This window comes from Galleria mellonella, unplaced genomic scaffold (genome assembly GCF_026898425.1).
Source record: "Galleria mellonella isolate WM207_F2 unplaced genomic scaffold, CSIRO_AGI_GalMel_v1 utg352, whole genome shotgun sequence".
Taxonomy (NCBI): domain Eukaryota; kingdom Metazoa; phylum Arthropoda; class Insecta; order Lepidoptera; family Pyralidae; genus Galleria; species Galleria mellonella.
The window spans coordinates 1,485,474-1,512,955 of record NW_026442084.1 but is presented as its reverse complement, the minus strand read 5'-3'; the positions used below and the strand labels follow the sequence as shown (position 1 = coordinate 1,512,955).

At 33.5% G+C, this 27,482-nt stretch overlaps 1 protein-coding gene across 7 annotated transcripts in view; it reads right to left on the bottom strand.

Moving 5' to 3' along the window:
- Positions 1-24,066, bottom strand: part of LOC113519433 (ankyrin-1) — a 78,506-nt gene extending 54,440 nt beyond the window's left edge. For all 7 annotated transcript variants that reach the window (XM_031909565.2, XM_031909563.2, XM_031909564.2 and 4 more), the window contains exons 1-3: positions 23,541-24,066; positions 3,560-3,661; positions 846-1,025 (exon numbers count right to left, since the gene is read on the bottom strand). In XM_031909565.2, coding sequence (XP_031765425.2) covers positions 846-1,025; positions 3,560-3,661; positions 23,541-23,570 — 312 coding nt within the window. In that variant the 5' untranslated portion in view covers positions 23,571-24,066. The remainder of the gene's footprint in view (positions 1-845; positions 1,026-3,559; positions 3,662-23,540) is intronic.
- Between the last annotated feature and the right edge of the window lie 3,416 nt (positions 24,067-27,482).

The window sequence follows — 27,482 nt, the reverse complement described above, 5'->3', positions numbered from 1 at the left end:
TTCAACCATTACCTACTTACTTTAACTCCATTACTTTACAGAACCGCGCTCATGAGTAAGGACTCCTGTTGAGTTCGAAACTAGTCGGACATCGCACGAAATTATAAACGTGAGTAAAGAAGACATAAATATTTACAATACAGTATGACTCACGATAGTTATTATTCAACATTGGCAACATTTTCATAATAATTTGTTTGACATTCTATTTGTTCATTTCAACCGTTTCATCAAAAGTTTCGTGAGCTACCGTTTTTAGATGTACAATAGCGAAGCTATATGAAAAAGACATAGACAAATGTAAATACGTCTATACCTATCTACGTGTATCTATACAAATGTACCCATTACATTAGTACAGTGCAGCACAGTACAGTATTAAAGTACAGCTCTACAATGTTAGGGTATACCCGTACGCTGTATTTGTAATCTATCTATACTTATAATAAATCTGTAGTGAGGGTAATTCTGTACATGAAATATATTTCCAAAATAACTATCAGGGGGTGATTAGTGATCGATACGGATGCCAAAAATGCATTCAGTAAAATTTTTGTCTGTCTGTCTGTCTGTATGTTCGTTATAGAAACAAAAACTACTCGACCGATTTTAACGAAACTTAGTACAAATATTCTTAATACTCCTGGGCAGGTTATAGTATACTTTTTATCACACTACGATCAATAGAAGCAGAGCAGTGAAGGGAAATGTTGGGAAAACGGGAGAAGTTACTCCATTTTTAAGCTTCCGTCGCTTGTGCAGCCTTAATGGCCACTTTTTAAAATCTAAAACTGTCCACCCGTGCGACGTCGGGACGGGCCGCTAGTTTACAATAAGGATCCTACCTGAGCCCCATTCTGCACCAATAGCTTGACAACGGCTTCCTGTCCAGCCAGCGAGGCAATATGCAGTGCAGTGTTACCCTTCTTGGTAGCGGCGTCGATGGCAGCGCCGCGGTCGAGCAACTCCCTGACCACATCCACGTGGCCGTCTTTGGACGCGAGATGGATGGCATTTAGACCGTTCTGTGGACAAATATTTTTATGTATTATACTATTTAAGTAATACATTTTCTTGCACAAAATAACACGCACTTAAATCGTGGTTATTTATTTTTATTTATTTATTTCTTATTGCATTCCATTATGTAATTAGTAGATAAAAGGGTAAATTAATCTTCCTCCAGCCAGTTCTAACCCAGGCCATATCCTTGACCTCCCTATACGACCTGACACCTAGTGTTTCTTTTATCTGTCTCATGTAGTTATTCCTCGATCTTCCTCTTCCTCTTTTGCCCTTTATTTTTCCCTCTACTATGCTCTTAAAAAAATCGTCATGACGTATAAGGTGGCCCAGCATTTTGCCTCTTCTATTATCTATTATTGAACGAGAAAAGAACATTAATTAAAATAATAGAAAATAGAAGACAACATTTTATGCAAATAAATTATTATTATTAAAATGTGTAATAAAAGAAGTTTGTAGATAGATTGTAGATATGACAAACTTGCTTGTTTCTTCATTTTTAATTTTTATAATAACAAACAATAATACAAAATGTATTTATTTTAAACGGTGATTTTGTTATAATAATCGATTTAAAAAAAAAATTTAATCAAATGGTATTTATTTTAGTGTAGACTTTAATGATACTGCAGTGTATATTGAATAAAAACCTATTATTAGTATGCTTGAATTATTAAGGGGTCTTTGCCAAAAAAAGTTCCAAGTACGTCAAACGTAAAACAAAGGGCAAACGCTTAATAGTTTGAAATATCAAAGTATTGGCATTGTTCCAATATAGTGTACAGCATAAATTCCCCTCAAACTGTGGTCTATTATATATAATATGGGAGGGAGACTTTGTACAAAAGTCAATTGCTTGGGTACCTCTGTCCCATTCGTGTTTCAACCGTGAAGCAGTTGTGTTTGCAGGGCTGTGTTTCGGTTTGAAGGGTGGAATATGGTGTGAATTTACTGGGTACAGAGGAATAACACCTGAGTCCTCAGGAATGGCAACGCATGGGGGGTATCATGGGCGAAACAGTATACTCTGTTATGTCTATGGTACTGCTCATGTCTATAGGCGACGGTTACCACTTTCCATCAGGTGGGCCGTCAGCTTGTTTGCCATTCTAAGTTGTATAAAAAAAAAAAATGTTTTACTTACTGTACTTTATTGTTTCCTCCAAAAGATTACAATAGTACATTTATATAGACTCCAACAATTACAAGATCGTACTGAGAAAAATAATAGACGGCCTTATCATTGAAAGCAATCGCTTCTAGGCAGTTTTTGGATGGAGAGGAGTAATTATAAACACTTTGATCGGAAGCACAATGAAATTCTTTTATTTCTTAATATAGAGATATGATACATATAATAATGTAAATATAAAGCTCTACTTACTACTACTATATATATATATATATATATATATATATATATACATAAAATGTTTATGTGTAATAAACATAGAACACAAAGTTATATAATTTAAAAAAAAAATTTGCTTATTTAAAAAAGGTATTCATAACAGGTTACAATCAATAACATTATAAACATTTATAGAAAGAATATATATTTTATTTATAATTCATTGCTACGGTATCACCAAAGCAACATAACGTGCCGTTTCTTAACCAGAGTTCGTGATGCCAAATCGCGTGATCATAACGCATATAAGTGTAATTGTAGAAATGTTTTTACATCGCAGCAATGGAAAATAAACTTTATTTTGGAAATGGTATTATATTTCCGAGTGAATTCCGTGGGAAAGAATTTTGCAAAGTATTCCGGCTTTGTTTTATAGCTCAATTAACTTTCTGAGCTTATTAGCTTCACTGATAATTTCAACACGTTATTTGTATGCCGTGTGGTCCCGGCATAGAATGAGCCACTTCTTCCTTTCCCGTAGGTGTCGTAAGAGACGACTAAGAGAACTTGATGATGAGAGGGATGAGCAGTAGCGTTCCTCTCAAAATATCACCAATATCCCAACGGCGGTTGCCAACCCACCTGCTTAGCGTGGCGACTACTAGCAAAACTAAGGAGGGTTTTGCTTTTTTGTTTATGAAGGAGGTCTATATTCAACAATGGACATTTAACGACTGATACGATGATGACGATGATTATCAGTATAAGTATTGTTGTAATATAACATAATAAAAAATGTGGATTTAAAAAGGTTTGTGTATACGTGGTTGTATCGTGATATTGATAGGTCAATAACCTTCTTCAAGAAATCAATTGTTAAATGCAAATTTTTTTTAACTAATAACCCTTTTACTTTATTATATTAGATCATTATCATCATCATTTCAGTCATGTCGATTACTGGAAATAGGCCTCCCCATAGACTGCTATAATGAACGGTCCTCAGCCACCTGCATCCACTGACTCCCTGCAATGCATTTGACGTCGTCACTCCATCTAGTGGGGGAGTCGTCCTACACTGCATTTGCCTGTACGGAGTCGCGACTTAATTATTACTTATATTAAATAGAACGGGTAAATTTTCAGTTTTACGTACTGAATAATAATTTTGAATATACTTACAGCATTGCTAACGTTAATGTCGACCCCCTGCTCGAGGAGGCTGATGATCTTCTCGATCTGGCCGGCGCGCGCAGCCCGCAGGAACGCGGTGCTGGCGTCCGCCTGGTGACAAAGAGAAATGTATTTAATATCCATATAATAGTGTACAAATTATCTAAATATCTAGTTGGTACTTATGTTAACTTGATCACTGATATAATTTATACTTGTTATAATCAGGTCTCTGTATTTGCGCGATATAATTATTTACCGGTTGCCGGACTTGGATAGCCGAAAACATTTGGCTAAACTATACTTTATAACGTTTGTACGAGAGTTGCATTTTATTTAATAATCTATAAAGAAAACCTTTTGTGTTTTATGGTATAATATCGTATAACTGTGTTTGTTTGTTTGTTTGTTTGTAACACTTTATTGTACAATAAAGTCTTAAATTATAAGATACAGAGTTCCCTAAGAAAAGAATGAGTACAATGGCGTACTTATGCCTTAAAAGAAATCTCTTCTAGTCAACCTATGAATGTTTGATAGAAACTGTAAATTGTTGGAGACAAAAAAAAAACAGCTAATTTAAAAAAAAATCACAAAATTAATATTTGTTATCACAAACACGAGCACAACATTGATGTTAGACAACATAACATATCTAGATGAGGCCTGATATATTTAAAAGGATTATACCTCTATGCAGAACACTTCTTCACCGGTAGTAGGAGATAAGTACTTTGAAAAAGAAATTGTCACAGATTTAGCTTTCATTCTTTATGCAACTTAGAATGGTAAATCATGTATGCCATAAAACTCTGTAAATTATTCATAATCTTTAGGTAGTAAATTCCCATGAACGAATTCTATAGCCTGAAGGTTGCATAGCCTATAGGCTGAAATATGTTCCATACATACCTTAAAGGGATAAATGAAAACATGGATCCCAATCCAAAAGGAAAAATCTGTTCTGGAAAGTTCTGGTACACTGATAGCTTCACAATACCAACTGATTAATTTTTGAGTATCTTCAAAAGGTTTTAGTATGCAAAGAGATTTGCCTGTGTTTTTTCCATAAATACATGCGTCGTCTATGTTTATCAATATCCGTGTTAACAAATAATTATCCTAAAGTGTTGAAGGTCATCAACCCTACCATAACTCATTTAATTTCGCCATAAACTTATCAAACAGCTGACACGGTTTTCTCATAGTACAACACCTATATATCTTTACGGCAGCCATTTCGAAGATAATGTTATTAGCCATAAAGCTATCCCTTGGGGACTGTTGATGTTGACGTCAGCTGCCGCGTGGTGGTTTCATTTATTGCTGCTCTTGTCAAACTTAATGGCTTGACGCCATGAAACATTTTCTATTGAAATGGCCGAGAACTCTTTTAACTGTACGTGTCATAATTTCTTTTTTATACGACTTCCGTGCCGAAGTAATAGGTATGTTGCTTTTCGTAAATAAGGTCCCGAATTCGATCTCAGTCGAGCCAATTTGGAACCGAACGTCTCTGAATTTCTTTAACTGAAAGTTATTTTAAGTTGAGGACCAGATTATTATGTAACTGACTGTTAAAAATCCAGAACAGCAATCAATTCACATGATAGAATATGATCCCGAAACTAGTCGACCTTTCTCGATCTAATTACACGTAAGTTTTTTTTTATACAACTTAGAATGACAAACAAGCTGACGGCCCACCTGATGGAAAGTGATAACCGTCGCCTATAGACATGAGCAGTACCATGGAATAAAAAAAATATAGTATATTATGGAATAAAAAAACATAAATACCATGGAAATAACAGAGTATACTGTTTCGTCCATGATACCCCCCATGCGTTGCCATTCCTGAGGACTCAGGTGTTATTCCTCTGTACCCAGTAAATTCACGCTATATCCTACCCTTCAAACCGAAACACAGCCATGCAAACACAGCTGCTTCACGGTTGAAACACGAATGGGACAGAGGTACCCAAGCAATCGACTTTTGTACAAAGTCTTCTTCTGTTAAACCGGTAGTTATTACATTAAAATATAATGTGTGCTTACGAGACCTTTAACAATAAATTACCCTTTCCACAGCCCTTACTCCTTGCAATCAGTCTGTGTACTCTTTAAATATTTAATGCCTCCCGACTGCAGAACAACGGGGTTTGAACTCTGTAGATTTATAATCAGCGTGATATGACATGTATGAAAAGATTTAACCTATTAATGTGTTGACTTAATTTGATTTTACTTTAATTTACTTTTTATTTAAAGTTTATTTTTTTTTTAATAATAATAAAACTTCATTAACATAGTCTAGATCAGACCTGGGCAAATGGCGGCCCGCGGGCCGGATGCGGCGGTAGAATTTTGTCTGGTCCCTGAAGCATTGTATATATTATTATTAAAAACGCAAGTATTAGTTTTTGACTAACATAAATTGGTGCATACAAATTTTTAGATAAAATATTAAGCAATACTTATACACATTATCAGGGCCGGTGGGAGCCAAAATTTTCTCCCGGACAACCGCTCTTTTCAGCGTTTAATAAATAATTTAATTCAAAAATGTTGGTTTTAAAATTCATTAATTGACATCCTTAGCAAAAATTAAACTTAAAATTAGAAAAAAAAAACTGGCCCGGTGTCAAATTTTCATCTGCAATGTGGCCCGACTATCAAAATATTTGCCCACCCCTGGTCTAGATCGTACAATCAAAAACATTCCAAAAATACTCAGACGACTGTTAACTCAAGTAGGCTGAATTATAACCATTTATATATTTATAAACAAATTAAAATCGCATAGCAATGCCAACAGTATATGACTAGAGCTTCAAGTGTCAAAAACGGGTCACAATATAGTCAGCACAAGTGACGTTTGGCTGAGTGAAATTAAACACTTTTTTTTTATACAAAACAAAAAGCGTCATGGTTTTAGTATTGCAAGTAATTGAATTAAAAATATCTCGCGTTTACTTTTTCATACAAATTTTGCGTGACAAATAGTTATGAGTGATTCCTTTATAACTTCTATATTTAATTTGTCTTATAAATTCTGCATCTTTTTATTTATTAAATAATGCGTCAAGATACATTTTATGCGTAAATATATAGAATTCTGAAACAAAATATGAGATAGCTAATTTGACAATTAGCTGACGAAAATTGACCCGTTTTTGAGACTCTATACTCTATCTATATAATCTAAAACATATAGACATATTACTTACATATTAACATACTTGTATTAGTTAAAATTTCAACTACTTCAGTGACAGTGTTGCTCGCGACACTACCGTGAACCGCGCTCATAAATAAGAGTACAACTTCTATACTCCTATTGAGTACAAAACTAGTCGAGTATACCGAAATAAAAAAAAAAATGGATAAAACCGCCAGAAATAATCACAACACAGTTTGCAATATTTTTAAAAAGTCATTAATGCATATCACTTAAGTCCTTAACACCCCAACTAGAGGCACCCCAACATTGGGTAGCAGACCGATAAAGAATTTCTTATTTTTGCCCACTGAACTGAAACCCCCTATATGTTATGTAAAATTAAGCGAACCTAACTACGTTTACTATACACCTTTGAATACAGTACACGAACTGAACGATTTTAATGAAGCCTTACATATAAGTGTTAGGGTGCATACAATGCAATTTGTTAAGGCAATACACCATATTCTATCCTCTTTACCAGACAGGTTATTTATTTATTTATTTCTTATTGCATTCCATAATGTAATTTGTAGATAACATTTCAACTTCAATTCTGGATCTTGTTGGGCACAGCGAGTACGAGAGAGGAGGACACTTTTTTTCACTTTAGTAATAGTCTAAGAATCTGTTACAATATTATCCAATCATTAAAACAGTATACTCTGTTATGCCCATGGTACTGCTCATGTCTATAGGCGACGGTTACCACTTTCCATCAGGTGGGCCGTCAGCTTGTTTGCCATTCTAAGTTGTATAAAAAAAATATCCAATAACTATTATTTGCATGTTTTTATTTTATGAGGCACGTGCTATTAAATTGGTGAGTGGATGACATGAAAGGCATTCTATATCATAAAATGCCCCTAGAACGAGGGGCGACAATGCAGGGGTTAAAATGCACTTGCTGCCATTAAATCATTAAAAGCGTGATTATTTTACAGTATTTTATTTATTAGAAACAATTAAAGTGTTTATATAGCTTATATAGCTCGAATAACCGATGGGGTAGACAGGTTCTTGAAAGGCAACCTCAAATATATGGGGGGAAAGGGATTGTTAGCAATGAGGTTTGACAGCCCCATTGCTAGCAATATGCCTTAGCAGGTCAACCTCCACGTGGTTCCCCTTGGAAACCATCGTGAACAATTCTCGTTGAATTCGTCACGATGGGCTAACTGGCCCGCTTCATCCTCAACTATCATTCTTCGCTGGTGCCCCGCCGGTGTATACCGATAGCGCGGGTGGGGTTACCATTCCATTATCACCCATTAAAAAAAATAACCTCAAATATATCGTGGGTAGTAAATGTATGCAGGTGGCTCAGAAATGTGCCTTATGGCAGTCTATATTAGAGTCCTATGTTCAACAGTGAATAGATAACTAATGATGTGATGATGATGATTAAAATATGTACATACTATATTCATTTGTATCAATACGTACTGATAAATGACGAGTTTTTTTTTATATATTCGATTTAAAACACTTTGATTTAAAACGTCAAATTGTTTGGTTACATTTTCCTAGTAGTTATTTGCTGTTTATAAAAATAGATAGATAGATGCTCTTTATTGTTTCATTCATAAGATTACAATAGTAAACTTTTTATATTGTAGATATAAACAACTACAAGAATATTACACTAACAGTTACCAGAGGGAGAGGGTACAAAAGTCGTTTACGTGGGCACCTCTATCCCATTCGTGTATCTACCGTGAAACAGTTGTGTTTGCATGGCTGTGTTTCCGTTTTAAAGGGATATGGCAGTGAATTTACAGGGTACAGAGGCATAACACCTGAGTCATCAGGAATGGCAACGCATAGGGAGTATCATGGGCGAAACAGTATACTCTGTTATATCCATGGTACTGCTCATTTTTATAGGCGACGGTTACCATTTTCCATCAGGTGGCCCGTCAGCTTGTTTGCCATTCAAAGTTGCATAAAAAAAACTAAGAGAACAATGGGTGGCTTTATAGTTAAGAGAGATTTCTTCCAAGCAACCTTAAATATTTAAACGTCTGTTAAACTTTGGCTTAACATATTTAAATGGCCGTTTCAAATTGAATTAAATTTAGTAAACAGATAAACCAAATTTTACATTAACACATAATATCTGCTTTACTTTAATACCAAATAAAACCGTATATTTCAGCCATACAAAATATATAACATAATTAATTCATTATATCAGCTTAGAATATTTAATTTCGCGACTGTAAACCTTGACATACCTTGCTGCAGTTTCATATACATTATATTTTTTTTTTAAATGAAGGAATAAAGAATGAAATTTGAAACTACGAATAAAATTTCTTATATTTTTTGCATAATACCAGGTTATTCTTTGGTGCATGTGTACAAAGAGAGAATATACAGTTGTATGCACGCGAGCAATTATTCAACACCCCCTGGCGTGAAGGGGAGTCACCCCATCTGTGTGTGGGGCACAGTTTACAACAAGCGTGATTTGTAAACGTACGACCACTGTTTGACTTGATACGTTTGTATGATTTTTGTTACATTCAAAACAATATTTACAATATTTATTTATAATATTTATTTATAAATAATAATGTTTACAATACCTATCAGTTACTGCTCGGGAATTCAAAAGATTTATTTTTCTATATTTCATGGATATTGTAAACACTACGAAAATAAATACTGAGTTTTTAAATAAAAATAAAGAAGGAACTGACAGATAGATTGACATATCAATGTACTTGTACAGTTGAGCCAGCTACGTATAGAAATAAGAAATTTTATTCAGGTTTTTTTTTTTTATATTTGTAACGTCTCTCAGTACTGGAATTGTCATGAGTGAAACTATGGGAAGTAGCTAGTATTAGTCCTGTGGCCATCAAAGCGTACGAGTATGTTACAAATCAGAACCATTGAATCAGTACGAGGCGAAAAGTTGCGACGTAGGAACCATATCTTGAATAAAACCTCTGAATGAAGTCGAAACCAGATACACACTCATGTGTGTGCGTGTGCGTGTGAATACGCGTGCGCGTGGGCGTGTGCATGGACGTGAGCGTGGGTGTGAGCGTGAGCCTGGGCATTAGCGTGTGAGTGGACATAGGCGTGTGAATGGGCTTGGACGTGTGTGTGTGCGTGTGCGTGTGTGTGTGTGTGGAACTAGAATATGTATATATGCATGGGTATATACACATACTATACATAAACACATGAATATACACACATACATGGTATATGACAACATGTGTAGTGATTTGTATTTTAATGAAAACAGGTGATAATGTGACATGAATTGATAAAAAAATTGCTCTTATAACATCATAGATAATTTAAGATTGCGTTCTACAAAAAACCGACTTCTCTTGTGGCAAAATTAGTTATTTTGATTTAAAAATTAAATTACTAAAGCAATTTTAGTAAAATTTCTATGAGACCAATCTGTAAGTATATTTTTTCAGATAAAAAATAATTTCCTAAGTTGGTTCATAACTAACGGAGTCATTAGAGAACATAAACATAAACCAGAGAGAGATTTTGTACAAAAGTCGTTTGCTTAAGCACCTCTGTCCCATACGTGTTTCAACCGTAAAGTACCTATCTTTGCATGGCTGTGTTTCGGTTTAAAGGGTGGGATATGGCGTGAATTTACAGGGTACAGAGGAATAACACCTGAATCCTCAGGAATGGCAATGCTTGGGGGGTATCATGGACGAAACAGTATACTCTGTTATGTCCATGGTACTGCTCATGTCTACAAGCGGCGGTTACCAGTTTCCATCAGGTGGGCCGTCAGCTTGTTTGCCATTCTAAGTTGTATAAAAAAAAATACCACCGAATTCAGAACCTGCTTCTTTTTGATATTGGTTGAAAATGACGAAATATGATATGGCACTCTTGGTTTCCTTTCAACATCTATTTATAACTACGTCTATGGGAGCCTTTCTATAGGATTTGTCCACTCGTAAATCGCCACGAATACCCCCTGTTTATTCTGCCATCGATATAACGTCATGGGGCTTATGTGACGTAAGTTAACGCGTATACATTGCACCCTTCGATCCTGAATGCTTTGATTAATATTCTCCAAGCTGACCATTGAATCATGGCGTTCGATAATGTAATATGTGACTTGCAACTTGTCTGTTTACAATAGATATTATTCAGCAAGTCTTTGTAAGCGGTATAAACATATCATACGTCGAACAAAGGTTTTTTTCTACTTGACTTAATCATGATCTACATCACCATTTAAATGTCCACTGCTACACATGAGCCTTTCTTTTGGGAGGTTTTGCCAATAGTTGCCATGCTTAGCAGGCAGATTGAGAACCTCAGTTAAGCTTTGTAGATGTTTTAAGAGAGACGCTGCTGCCCATCCGTTGCCCTCCTTTAGTCACCTCTTACGATGCCCACGGGAAAGGATGGGGTGACCTATTCTATGCCTGGACCGCACGGCAATTCTATACCGGGACTACACTACATAATCTACATGCCAATCATATACAAATTTGTAACGAATTACCATAATACTTCACTTAGTCTGATATATGAAAGCATGTTTGTTGCTACACAAATTATTGAGTTTTATATTTTTAATTCAAATATGGAATAAAAAATGTTTTATTCACTGAATAAAATAAAATAATTTCTGAGATAATGAATTATAAATGAAAAAAATTAGATACTTTTTATTATATAAAGTTAAAGCAGCTATAACGAAATCCCAAATTCGATATACGTACTAATAAAACTCACATCTACATTTAAAAAATTGTGAATTATATCGTTTACGATAAACAAACAGAAAAGCAATTTACGCATTCTCTTTTAATATTTAATATAGCAACCACCTACGATTTGTAAATACGTAATTGAAATTTATTTTTAATACTTCAAACAAAAATACGCACATTTCATATACACATATATATACATAACACAAGTCTCGAACTTACTTTGGGGCTAGCTCAATCTATGTGATTTGTCCGTATATATTTATTTATGGAAAATAAATAGACTGATTAATTTTGCATTTTTTGCATAAGTACAGTTTAATTTCAAATTTAGAATATTCTCTTTTTCGTATTTTGTTGAAAAGTAACGATCTTTATCCAATGGTTGGCTGGATGTAATCTCTTTGAACAAAAAGGCCACTCATTCTTTTCTCACTAGAACATTTTCTTAATATATATATATATATATTAATATATATATATATATATATATATATATATATATATATATATATATATTTCTTTTGCTTAAGTTTACTACTATAATCATACAACCTCGTATTCATTTGCCCCTTGTGTTGTAAAAAAAAATCTAAACAGTAATTCTCTTTGAGTACAATTTATACTAAGGTGTACTGTTAAAACCAATCAATCAATCATCTTTATTCATATACATCTGTTACAGATTCTTATGATACGTCAATTTATAATTATAATAATTACTATATAAAATAATATTAATTTAAAAAAAATTACAATAATTACATTTACAATACAATTCACACAGCCCAAATGAGAGGCTAAGCGCGGAAAATAGAGTCTTTTTCACATTTACAATACAATTCACATTAATACAATATTCAAATCCATGCAGCTTTGTCATTTAGATAGTGATTTAATTTATAATATGCTTTTGTACAGAGAGTCCTTTTTATATATGTCTTTAATTTTCTTTCATTTAAATGTAAAACGTCATCTGGAAGTTTATTATAAAAACGTATACAGTTCCCCATGAAAGATGTACTGACTTTCCTAAGGCGATAACAAGCATTGTCTTCTGTACACCTAAGGTCAAAATAAATGTATAAATTAACAGGCAAACTTATTATTTTAATAAACCACTACCCCCTGAAAATAGTAAGAATAAAATGTATAAAAAATATGTATATGATCAAGCATTATTTTAGAGTTCGTAGACATGTCAGTGCCTCATTTGTTGGATCACAGCTTACATTTACAATGTCTGGCATTCAGACAAGAGGGGTGCTTGAAGTTTGTTTATGCGCTAGCTCATTTGTCTCACTAGCTAGCTATGGATATAGTACTTATGTTTGTATATAGTACCTACTAGGCATGGCTAATATATGTATATAAAGTCTGTTATCCAATATTATTTTTTGAAAAACAGCCTTTTCAAATATTCGTTATTGAATCAGTATATAGATATTGTAATTAAAATATATAGATATTACTATATGCTACCCACCCCCAGTACCTATTAATGTTTTAAACACAAAATATTAAGTCTTTTTTTGTTTATAAATCGTATTCTACGATTTTAATCCATCGTGAATCCTTACTAATATCATAAATATGAAAGTGTGTTTATTTGTTATCTATTCGTGTAAAGATAGGTCAACCAATTGTCTTGAAATTTAGTATATAATTAAACCCCATACACAGAGTTTATGGAGTTGAGAATGGGAACTATTTTTTATCTTTATCAATCAACATTTTCTGATCACGCAAACGAAGTTTCGAGTAAAAACTATTTTTTACTTGGTATATAAAGTAAACAGCCGTGTAGGTCCCGGTATAGAATAGGCCAACCCTTCCTGTCCTGTGAATGTCGTAAAATGCGACCAAGGGAGCTTAATTGTAGAGGGATAAACTGCAGCGTCCCTTTTAAAACATTACCTAAACATAACTATGATTGCCAATCCGCCTGCCAAACTACTGCCAACTACTGGCAAAACCTCCCAAGGAATGGCCTATGTTCACAGTGGCCAGTTAACGGCTGTTTAAAAATACACATTGTCCCATATATAGTCTAGAATATAGTCTGTCTGTGTACTAAATTTCATTACAATTTGTTCAGCCATTTAAGTGTGATTGTATAAAAATTTTATATTTTTATATCTCAACATTTACATTACACCTTAATAACTTACACATTCAAATATTAATAGGATTTATTACACGAAAAGAAGTAAAATCTTGCATATTTATTTTAAAAGCAATAAACTCAAAGATCAAATGTGAACATACTTTGATGTAGTGATAATTTTGCATCGATATAATACTGCCTCGTATATTTATTAAGATTTCATGTCAAAGATAAAAATATAGTACATTACAAATCATTAAATTATTTCAGAATGGTTGTCTGGACGAGACAAGAAATCGTTTTATCCTTTTCAATCCCCGATCACGTGAAAGAAAATACGAGTAAAATCTACCCTAAGTCATATCTTATCTCATATTTTTAAAAAGAATTTTAAAGTTCATATACCACAGAGAGAAGAGTGGGAACATGGCCCGCCATCTCTAAAGGAGAATGACCTATACTGGTATACGGATGGCTCCAAAATGGCAACAGGTACTGGAGCTGGAATCTTTTCAAGTGAAAACGAAATAAGTCAAAGCACAGGGAAATACTCTACTGTTTTCCAAACAGAAATGTATGCTGTTGCCACTTGTGAGACAATGAATCTAGATAATAACGTAGAAAACAAGAATATCTATATTTTAAGTGACAGTCAAGCAACTATCAAAGCACTTGTATCAACAAGGGTGAATTCAGGGTTAACCCTAAATACTATTCAAAACTTAAATAATTTGGGTAGGCATAATAGGGTTAGTTTGATATGGGTCCCTGGACATATTGGGATTAAAGGTAATGAAATGGCCGATGAGTTGGCGAGAAAGGGATCAGAATCAAAAATGACAGGTCCCGAACCATATGTTGCACTTGTATCAAATGCTGTTAACTCTGCCCTTGAGGAGTATGTGAGGAAAAAACAGCAAAAGGAATGGAAGACTTTGAAGGGTCTTCAACATTCTAAAAAGTTCTTAAATGACAATGTTGAAGGATGGGATAAGCTTATCTACAGCGGTGGCAGACAACAGGCAAGGCTCATTATGGGTGCCTTAACTGGACATATGCCAATAAGGCATATACTACACAAGATGGGTCTATCTTCAGACACACTGTGCAGACTGTGCGGGGAGAAATCGCAATCCATGGAACACTTGATGTGCAACTGTGATTCGTTGGCAAGTATGTATGAGTATAGTGGGAACGGCTTATCCAGAACCAGGGGACTACAGATATCTTAAACCGCGGAATATCGTCAAGGTAACACAAAGGATCTATGAAATGATGGTATAAGGCAGGGGGAAGCACAAAAGATCTCAATGGGTCGACGTGCAACAGCTTAGCTGACCCCATATGCGAATATAAGTCATATCTTACTATCATAGATTATCACCTACTGCTACAGTAACCAGTAACCACTTTTACTAGAGGGAGACTTTGTACAAAAGTCGATTGCTTGGGTACATCTGTCCCATTCGTGTTTCAACCGTGAAGCAATTGTGTTTGCATGGCTGTGTTTCGGTTCAAAGGGTGGGATATGGCGTGAATTTACTGGGTACAGAGGAATAACATATAAGTCCTCAGGAATGGCAACGCATGGGTATCATGGGCGAAACAGTATACTCTGTTATGTCCATGGTACTGCTCATGTCTATAGGCGACGGTTACCACTTTCCATCAGGTGGGCCGTCAGCTTGTTTGCCATTCTAAGTTGTATAAAAAAAAGTAATAAAGTCATCATCATCATCAACATATCAGTCATTAACAGTCCACTGCTGAATATAAGCCTCCTCTATAAGGAGGGTTTTGCCAGCAGTTGCCACACTTAGCATACGGGTTGGCAACCGTAGTTAGAATTTGGGGATGTTTCAAGAGGGACGCTGCTGCCCATTACTTTGCTACTAAAATTATAAATGTGAAAGTGAGTTTGTTTGTTACTTCATAGCGTCTTGACGGCTTTACCAATTTCTATGAAATTTAGTATGCACGTACTATAAAGGATGAAAAAGGATATACCTAGTCTACTTTTTATCCTGGTTAGTAAACTAATCTAGATTACACAGACAAAGTCACGGGTAAAGCTAGTTTGTAATCAATGTGAAAGTTTTGAAGATATTTGTTACTCTTTCACACGAAAACTACGGAACAGATTTGAACTAAATTTGATACGCAAATGTGTTACATTCTGACTGAGAACATAAAATACTGATTGAAGGATGAGCCTGCAGCATGCAACTAGTATAACCATAAACAAGTAAATTTCATTTTACATTTTACATCAGTAAATTTTTTTTTTTTTTATAACACTGAGGGCAAACAAGCATGTGGTACATCTGATGATAAATGACTACCGCCGCCCATTATCAGCTGCAACAACACAAGCATTGCAGGTGTGCTGCCAGCCTTTTAAAAAGAAATATGAAAATTCAAAAAGCCTTATAAGCCTTTGAAAAGTCGTAAATAGGCCAAGGCAGCCCGGGCTGTGTCTCGACGAGGCGGTAGAGGCCTCAAGGTTGCTTCAAGGACGATGCAGATTTGTTATACCATGTGATTCCGAAAGATATCTATTTCTACAAATTTTCGCATTTATTATGTTTATAAGATAAAAATACAGTCTATTTATATTTCAAACAGTTTGTTATTTAATTTAACCAACGCTATCTAAATTAGGATATAATCTATCCCTGTATAAAATTTCATTCAAATCGACTCAGCCGTTTAAATGTCATTAAGTAATAAACATTCAAACATACTAACTACTAACTAACTATATAACTAGTACACCACCTGTAGCTATAACCTAGAATACCCGACCTAAATTAATTCAGAAAAAAATGTTTTGTAAATTGACCCAGAATCGATCCTGGGATATTATTATTATTATTACTTACACCATGAAGGTATTATAATTTCTAAATACCCCTAAAAATTAATACAAAACAATTGAATGTAACGTCAGTACGTCTAACCCAGGTTGTATCAAATGGGTCAAGGCGATCCCGGTTACAGATGTATTCAAGGACAATTTTGACGCATCAGATTTGTCTCGTTCTATCGATCTTAGAACTGATACATTTATAATAGTTTTCTAAACTCATAAACGAATAAATGGAGTTGATGATAAGGCAATATGATCGATGACCAGTATTAGTATAAATAGAAAATTTATTAACTCAACTATATTTATTTATTAAAACTTTAATGCGTTTTTTTTTACAACACAGGGGGCAAACGAGCATGCGGCTCACCTGATGGTAAGTGACTACCGCCGCCCATGGTCCCCCACAACACCTACGGCATTGCAGGTGTACTGCCGGCCTTTTAAATATGCTCTTTTCTTGAAGGTTATGTTCTCGTATTGGTTCGGAAATACAGCTGCTGGAAGTTGATTCCAAAGAGTGGTTGTGCGTGGGAGAAAGTGCCTTGAAAAACGCACGGTGGAGGACCGCCACTCGTCCAGATGGTTGGGATGAAATTTTAGTTTATGGCAGGTGTGAAAATCAGCAGCAGGTATCAATCCAAAGTGAAATTATATGTACGTTTAACTGATTTAACACAGAATGGTGTTGTTTTACCAGTCAACCATAAGTCAAACACAGAAATAGGTATATACAAATTTTTTATGCAAATTAAAATAACAAACAAGCTGACGGACTATCTGATGAAAAATGGTGACCGTCATCTATAGACATGAGCAGTACCATTTTACCAGTTTCGACACGATACCCTCCATGCGTTGCCACACCTGAGGACCCAGGTGTTATTCCTCTGTACCTTGTAGTATATATATGATATTATTTAAGATACTTGTACCACAGATAATATAATACTACTTAGTTCCACGGCCTTTATTAAAATGTTTTTATTATTTATACACGTAAACAGTTTCGAAACTTCATCTTCAGGCGTATTTTAATACATAGTACCTATTAATATTATATAGTCACATAATCTATATAATGAAGTTCCATTAAGAACTCATAACACAAACAGTGATTTAAATCGATTAACTGTCTGAACGTATTGATGATTTTTGATTATTGATTTTTTAATTTATTTAGAATATGCTCAATCTCTCGCTAGCTACAAAACCTCTGTTAAATCCCATTATCTCTCCCTTTAGTTTTTCTTTCTTTTCTTAATGGTTGTCTGGAAGAGATTGCTTAGCGATGAGGCCTCCTTTTGTATCATTACTATTCTATAAATGGTGCAATAAAGTGTAAATAAATAAATAAATAAGTTTCTGTAATATTTCAACAAAGTTTAATTACCTCCTCATCAAATTCCATTAAAAAAATACAGATTATTTTGAAGTGAAATAATCAGAATTTTTACATTAATAGGTATTATTTTTATTAGAATTATGAGATATATCATTATCATCATTATATGTTTGTTTGCCACCTTCGTGGTATAAAAAAACGTTGCAAAACCATGAATTTCACTATTTAAGTTCCCATATATAAAATAAATTGCGGTATACCTCATGTACTATCCTCTCATAAACTTCAACCTTACGTTTACAATGTGATTAAACCAAAAACATTGACCACTTATGTTGATTTCATGGGATCCCTCCAAAAGGCAAGCTTAGAGAAATATATGTTCCATTTACTCGTACTTGGTGTACGCCCTGCGCCCTACTTACCTAATTGAAATTTAAATGTATAAAGTATATTTAAGCACGTATGGTTTTGTATTCACAAATTTAATACAGATTATTAGCATTTTAGTAATAAAATAGTAGGGCTGAACATAATACAAGCTTAAATATTCGTATACAAGGAAATATTAAACTCACATGTTTATTTGTACACATGAACCTTTGTAAAAGTATAACGGTATATATATATATATATTAAAATAATAATGTTGATAAATAAAGTATAGCTAATTTATGAACCCTTCGAGTAGTTTAATGTTAGGCAATTTTATATAAAGTTTTTTTACAAGTGGCAACAAATATATATAATAAGAGAGTATTCTTTAAATATAACTTTATAATTTTATAATACTTAATTTCAAATAATGTATTAAAAAAATGTAAATGACTTTTCAGAGAAAAAAAGGCTATTTGTAGTTTCTTTTATGGTTATTATACCACATCAAAAAGCTGATTTTTAATTGCCCCCTAGTGTGCATTGTGTATGTTTGCAGGCGTCCATAGGCTACAGTAACCATTTATCATCAGACGGGCTGTATGCTTGTTTACCTTAGTATAAAAAAAAAACTGCAGTTTTGACTCTTATTTTTATAATTGACAGCTTTTACCTATATCTCTCCAGTGTCAGTCCCATATTTATCACAACTGAAGTAGCCAATTAATCAGAAAAAAATAATATATATATAGACAGACAGATAAAGTCTTAATTTGCATCAAGAGATACAAAAAAAATGTGACAACTGTAACAGAAAAAATAAACGTGTATTTAAGTAATAGATACTTCAATCGATATGTTGATAGCTCGATCACAGTACGTATATAAGGCACCCTCCTGATTGGACTACGATAATAGACTTACCCCACCGATCATTATTACCCCGACGGTTGCATTTTATAAATCATACTTAACGTAGAAACTTTTATGTCTGTAATAACAGTAACAGACTTTTTAAATAGGTAATAAAATCTAAGTTAAAAGATAACGATTAACAAATAAGTAAATTAAAACAAGTAGATTTTGTTACACGAAAAGAAAACCGAGTTCAGTCGAGACGAAATCGGATTTGAAAATAAAATTTAAAATTTTTGATTTTAAAACTAAACTATTAAACCGATTTTGATTAAATATCTATGAAACCAATTTTAAAGTATCATTACAAAAAAAAAACAATAATTTTCCAAATCGTTTTTTAAATGACGGATTATTAATGACAGAGTTCTGAGGTAACAAACAAAAAAGGTTCAAATGAATTGAAAACTTTTAAATTTAAGAAAAACATCAGTTTACGATTGAACTATAAAAAATAATAAAATTATACATTCGTAAAGAATCTGCAAACATTGCATGGAAATATATACCCATACAATACGTGTATACCAAATTTCATGCCGTTAAAATGCTAAGAAGTAACACACAAACAATCTCATTTTCACATATATAATGATAATAAAAAATATGCTTAAGAAAATATCTCTTTATTTTTCTCTAACATTTAATTTTTTCTTAATTCGACAAACGATCCATGTCAAATTGCTATAACCTCACCGTTTAGAATATTCGTTACTTGCTATATGATTAATTCAACAATTGCATTTTATAAAATAACATTGAATCGTGCTATGATTACAGTACCATTTATGTGGTTTTACATAAAATTGCGAGTTTTCCATTGCAATTTATAATGGAAAATAGAAATGAAATTTCTTACCAACTATGAATAATATAAAATGCAACATTGCTACACTATAATAACGAGAAAATAATATTATAATGTAATAACTACTGTACGTGTACTACGTGTATAATAACTACCATGCATACCTATAAATATTTATATTAAAATTATTTGAAGGAACTTAATAAGACTATTAAATGCCAAAATATTTTTTTTTAGAATTTCTATCTATCTATATGTTTGTTCCGATATCACACAAAAACTACTGTACCAAATTATATGCGGTTTTCACTATTGTATTCCTGAAGGTCTAAATTAAAATCTGGTATATATTTCATCTTGATATGAAACTAGACGTAGTCTTTACCATTGGTAATTTTATTTCCAAAATACACGCGTGCAACGTTCTGAGAATAAATTACAGCGAATGATAAATTAAAAATTGAACTAGACATATATATTTCTAATCCAGAATTAATTACTAAAACTGAATCTAACCTAAATATTATTAGTATAGGTAAGTAATGTTATAATTAATTCAATTAATAGGTAATATGAGCTCAGGCACATCTAGGTGTCGCCATTAGGCCAAAGGAGTGGTCGATGTCAAGGCTTCCACATTTTATATCAGCCCAACATGAATTGTTAGCTACCTACAAGGTGCTTTAAAAAATACAAAACTAATTATTCTGCTTGGAATAGTAAATAAGCAAATATCTATTAAAATATTAACATCTAGTATAGTAATCACTTATATGTCTAAATGTAATGAAATACAATAAAATCATCTTTATTTAAATAAAATATTTGCAAAGTTATTTTTTTAAATTGTCACTTTTTTATAATTCTACTGCTGAGTTCGGAATTTTGTTATTTGTAGAGAAGAAACTCAGTAGTTCTCTTTTTGATTTACTTGTATATAAGACAATTTTATATTTGTAGGAATAGAAGTACGCAGTGTAGAAGGATCCTTCACTAAGTGGTCTGACGATCTCAAATGCATTACAGGGAGTCAGTGGATACAGTTGGCTCAGGGCAGTTCCTTTTGGGAGTCTATGGGGGAGGCCTATATTTAGCAGTGGACAATTAATTGCTAATATAATGAATAATATATAAAGAGAAGTTTTGTCAGTAGTTGCCATGCTTGGCAGACGGGTTGGTAACCGCAATTAGGCTTTCTTGATATTTTAAGACAGATGCTGCTACCTATCTCTCGACCATTAAATATCCTTAGTCGCCTCTCACGACACTTACGGGAAAGAAAGGCCTATGGCATACTATACCACACAACAAATCTTTTTAGATTTAAATAAATATATCCCGAACCCAGCAGTACAATCATGAAAAATTGAAGATTTAAAAGAGCAAGTTTATAAATAAGTATATTTGAATTAATTCTCTAGTCCATACTATTTTCCTATAAGAATTCCACACCAGCAACAGTCTGTTAGAAAAATGAATCCAGTAAATTCTCTGTCAGGGATTGAAAGAAGCCCCGCAATAACAAGAACGGAGTCAAGGCCAAGCTCGTAGTTCAGTAAAATATAAAACGATCTAACGTAATCTTATTTGTATCTCACTTGTACCCTTTACAATGTCAAAAGATAAGACAGAGAAAAGTGGATGACGAAATAAAATTACTTTTGTACGAAATCGGATTTATTATATCTAAAAATACAGAGGCACAAGCCGTTGTTTTATGATTGTAATTTGTAATGACAAGATTTTGAATCTTAGGAAGGGATCATCCAATAATAATCGAGTTCAGTGTCACCCCGATACTTTTGACCTTTAATTTATTTAAATCTTTATTATTGTTAAATTATTTAAGTCGTTTGCTTAGGCATCTTTGTTCAATTCGTGTTTCTACCGTAAAGCAGTTGTGTTTGCATGGCTGTGTTTCAGTTTGAAGGGTGGGATATAGCACTGAATTTACAGGGTACTGAGGAATAAGATCTGAGTTCTCAGGAATGGCAACGCATGGGGGGTATCGTGGGCGAAACAGTATACTCTGTTGTGTCCATGGTACTGCTCATGTCTATATGCGACAGTCACCACCTTCCTTCAAGAGGGCCGTTAGCTTGTTTTCCATTCTAAGTTGTATAAAAAAAAAATATCTTTAAAAGTTATCAAAAACTTTTTTGCTCTCAAAATGCAAACTTTCAGTGAAAGCTTTATATGAATCACATTGCATTATTAACATCAATACAAAATACTGAATATTTTTAAATTATTTTCTGAAATTGATAGAAAAATCCAATATTGCAATACTTAGATGAGCTTTTGTATGAACGCCCTTAAATCTTTTTCATTGACTTTCCTGTTTCGAAAATCTACGCATACGAAGTCCTGAGACAATGCTAGTCAGAATTATATTTACCCCGTTATTGTTAAATATTTTGTAATTTATACTTTGATTTATGGAAGTAGGGAATTCTATTCATATCTACAATGACCTGTTTTAATATAAAGCTATATACAAGTAAAAAAAAGAAAATCCTCTTTCGCAATACAAGCATGATAATGGGCAAGCATGATAATTAATTATAATGAATTGTTAAAAATGGGGATTAGTAGCCCATTGATAGCAATACACCCTGTCAGGACGACCTCCTCGCGGTTCCCCCTGGAAACTATCGTGTTCTATTCCAAGTGAATTTATCACGATAGGCTAACTAACCTGCCTTTTCATTGCCTCCTAACATCATTGGAGCCATTCCATTATCATCTATTTAAAAAAATAAATAGTAACCCGTGGCATCACAATGTAATGTATGTTATACTTAAGTTAGGATATAACTCATTCGTATAACATATATTCGTAGAAATAACTGTCTTTATTAAATAATACATTACATTTAATTAGATCTACTAGCCACCGAACTTAGCCGAGCCTGTATCTTAGTGAAAAGGATAAATTTAATTCAAATCCGTAAAGTAGTTTTTTCGTAAAAGAATAACGAACATTCATCTCAATCCAACACAACTTATTTATAATAGAAATGGGATTAAAAAACATAATAATGGCGATAAAATATTAAAATCTGATTAATTCTTCTCAATTTGCTTTATTAAAAGTTCTCTGTATTAAATATGTATATTGATATTTTTATATATATTTTTTAAAAGAATTTCTAAGTTTATGAATTGAAAATATCCTAAAGCAAAATTTACTTGTAGATACAATTTCTTATTCTAAATTTAAACATTTCCAATCTAACGGTAATTTCGCAAAGACCACTTCGTTCAGTACGAATATATTAATACTAATAACTAGATACATTTATTCATGAAATCTACAAAGAAACCCTATAAGTGATTTGATCACGGAATAAATTATCTATAAAAAAAATACTCAGCAGAGAATTTAATTTGAATTTCCACAATCGTCTAAACCTTTGTTCAACGAAATTAATTACGTAACAGTAAAAAAAAGTGGCAAATTATGTAACAGAAAGTTTAATAGAATAGAATAGAATAGAATAGAAAATCATTTATTCAAATAAACTTACATTGAAGCACTTTTGAATAGTCATTACATTTTTGAATAGTCATTACAATAGTGTAATGTCCTTGAGGCAAAAATAAGTACGTTGCGGCAAAACTTACCTGGTTAGGCGTCGCCGTCTCTGTTGTCATATCTTCGACGGACGCGAGACTACTCTTCTTCTTTCTCTGACATGTACAGCAACCTTTTAGCGTTTGCAGTTTATATTATTACCGGCCGACCGGCAAGAGCTAGGGTCGTGACGGCATAGCCGAACGAATATCGATTTTAGAATGTCCTTGCAGTACAGTCACGAAAATCTACACGAATACAAATGTCCACTGTGACATTGTCGATTATAATATTATTATAATTTTTATTAACGACAATTCTATATCGTTCGTATCACACAATACTAAATTCGAATCGAAAATCGCGAGCCACGCTCCGCCATTTTCCTACCGTATTTCCCTGGTCGTTGCAACACTTAGATTAATAATGAAACTAAGCGACAATTAAAGCTGAAGCGATACACTGCGTTGGCGCGTTGTTTTTATTTATTATAAATTTATTATTAATAACCAAATAGTTTTGAACTAGTTGTTGCGTTTGGAACGTTACCGCAAGGGTGTCGAAGAATTTCGCCGGCACCGACAAGAACTGAGTTTTGGGTGGGGTGGTAGATTTGTTCTGCGACTGCGCGGGGGTGTTTTATTGTGTGCGTAATTCGCGTATATATATACCAATATAACTTGGCCTGTGCCTCCCCTAACGATATTAAGTGTACTAGTAGCTGAAGGGGTATTTTTGGAAGGATGTGTAGATCAAGTTAGAATAGTTCTGTCACGTGTATTCACAAGTATAATCGATAATGTAGACCGGTCAGATGATAGGAAATGTCAGACGCGACGGCGTGGTGATACAGATTCCACGAACAAAGCCCACTGTGGTTTTAACTGTAGTAATTATGTCGCCTATAGATAGACTACAATCCCATTTCATTTTGTCTTTCAATCTATATATATATAAATAGTATAATTCAGAGAATTGTCTTTCAATAAAATTTAGTATGTAAACTATACTGGTACCAAATGTTCTCTTAAAAACTTTTAGTCTAGCTGTAAATTTGTAACAGATTATGTTAGAGGTGATATAGATAATAGTGCCGTGTGGTCCCGGCATAGTATAGGTTACCTCCTTCATTTTGCGTAAATATCGTAAAAGGCGACTAAGGGAACTTATTGGTCGAGGGACGGGCAGCAGCGTCCATTTTTAAATATCACCAAAACCTGGTTAGCCAGGTTGCCAACCCGCCTGCCAAGCGTAGTATCCACTGCTAAAACCTCACAATATATGTTCTGCAGTAGTCAGTTAATGGCTGATGTGATGATGATGATGATGATGATATCCTGAGATGATGTTGTCCACGATATTATTCAAGTCTATAGATTGCAATTTTTAATCAAAACACAAGCAAACATGTTTCTTATTCACTCTAATACAAAGGATTTTTTTTAATGAGTAAAAATGAAATGGTAACCCTGCCTACGCTAACGGTATACACTGGCGGGACTCCAGTGAAACATGACAGGTGAGAATGTAAAGGCAGGTCAGTTAACCCATCGTGATGAATACACCTGGAATTCAGCACGATGGTTTCTAGGGGGAATCACGTGGAGGTTGACTTGACAGGGTATATTGCTAACAATGGTATTTGTAGTCCGCATTACTAACAATCCCTTCCCCCCCTCCCCCAATGTGAAGCGTTTATTAGTTGCTCAAATTTAACATTGCGCGATATTGCTGAAATACAGACTTGAAAATTTTGTCAAAACATGAATAAAATCTCACTCAACTATACATATAAGTTTGTTTATTCAAGCCTTCTCCGCCTCACCAACAATCTCGTATTTTATTCTGCTAAGGCAACCACACTTTAGACTGTAAATCTTCCGTGCTTCTTTGTTTATTTTCTAAGAAATGTATCTCCGATTCCTATGCAGGTAAAGCACGCAGATGACACCGCCTCCTGCGGCAAACCCGGAAACGATAAAACACTTCTAAAGTAGGGTACAAAATGAACTAACATAACTCACCAGTTTGTTTCTTCGTGTAGGTAAAAGTAGGCTGTACATACATACATATCTGTCACGCCTATCTCCCATTAGGGTGGGCAGAAACGATAGAAAATTCAAAATTGATAAAATTAATGAAAAAAATCCTTTTTTAAAAACAAGCTATTATTATTTGTTAATAAAATAAACTAAAAAGTTAAAAATAAATTAACTCTAATAAGAAACATAACACTTTATAAGTTCATTGTAACCTTTAAATTTAATTAAGCTTTTTCGTCTACGACAAAATAATTCCGTATCGTACATAATTATATATATTTTTAAGACTTAAATTTTACACCTTAATTATTAAATTTTCCCGTTTTTATCACACTCCCAATTATATAAATAAGGGCGTGTTACATTGTGATGCCTTATTATTGTACGCCTATTCTAACCGAAACAGGACATAAACACATACCAACCCTAAATCAGTCAGTCGTAATTTTGCTAGCCTAATTATTGCCCAGCTACGGACCTGGTTTCTGCCCGCCGGTCTGGCCAGTAAAATTAATTATATAGTTGGATTTATTTATTTATAGCAAGGCAACAGATTACAAATTAATAAATTAATAAATATTAATAAATACATCTATAAAATAAATATTACTAATTAATTTGATATCACAGTGAAATTTTTATTATAAAGACCAATATAAACTAAATTTCTAACTGATTTAAGTAAAAAATTATTATAAATTTAGTTTATGTTCAGATTATGGTTCTTAAAATATTATTTTAAATTGCAGCACACAAATAACAACAGATACTGGTGCATACTCAAAAAAAGTAAATAAAAGAATACATATACAAAAAAAAAACTTTACTAAAACATACAGTAATAATAACAATTAGAAACGACCTAAGCAAAGATGAACTTATCTTTAAAAGAGATATCTTCCAGTCAACCTAGCAAGTAAATACCTTCGGAAATAATATAATTTACTTCTTGGACTCTCTAGAATTCTAGATTGTAATTCCCATTATTGAAATCCTTCCTTACCTTTACCAGAGGGAGACTTCGTAGTCGTTTCGTCGTCGAAGTCGTTTGTTTGGATACCTCTGTCTCATTCGTATTTCAACCGTGAAGCAGTTGTGTTTGCCCAACTGTGCTCCAGTTTAAAGGATGAGATATGGCAGTGAATTTACAGGGTACAGAGGAATAAAAAAATAAAAAATAAAGTTGTATAAAAAAAAATACTTCCTGTTTAAAAGTAACAAATAATACCTGATAGTGCACACTACAGACAGATGGGAGGAAAGGGATTGTTAGCAATGGGGTTTGACAACCCCATTGTTAGCAATATGCCTTATTAGGTCGACCTCCACGTGGTTCCCCCTGGAAACCATCATGAACAATTCTTGTTGAATTCGTCACGATGGGCTAACTGACCTACTTCATCCTCACCTATCATCCTTCACTGGTGCCCCGCCGGTGTATACCGATAGCGCGGGTGGGGTTACCATTCCATTATCATTCATTAAAAAAAAAACTACAGACAGATAACCGACAGTTCTAATAACTAATAACCAACGAGCTCTCAAATAACATATCTAGACTAAACAGTACCGACGAAATGAGACTGATTGATATTCTGGTGAAGTAATGTTGGGTCTCGAGTTCGTGAATTTGTAGATACGTAAATAATATTTGTCTGATGCCTTGAATAATTTTATAGAGAGATACTCTTTATTGTTTCCTCCAAAAGATTACAATAGTAAACTTACATATTATAAATATAAATAATTACAAGAAATAAACACAATGAGAAAACAATGGGCGAATTTTATTATCCAACAGAACAATTACAAGTGCAGACTTGTTTGTTAAAAAAAAAGACTATACAGGTTGCAATGACAAGCAAAAACTATGTGTTAGGTTAGGTTAAAAAATATCATTCAACGAATAAACATTCTTTTATGTTACTTTTTTTTTGATGGGTGAAAATG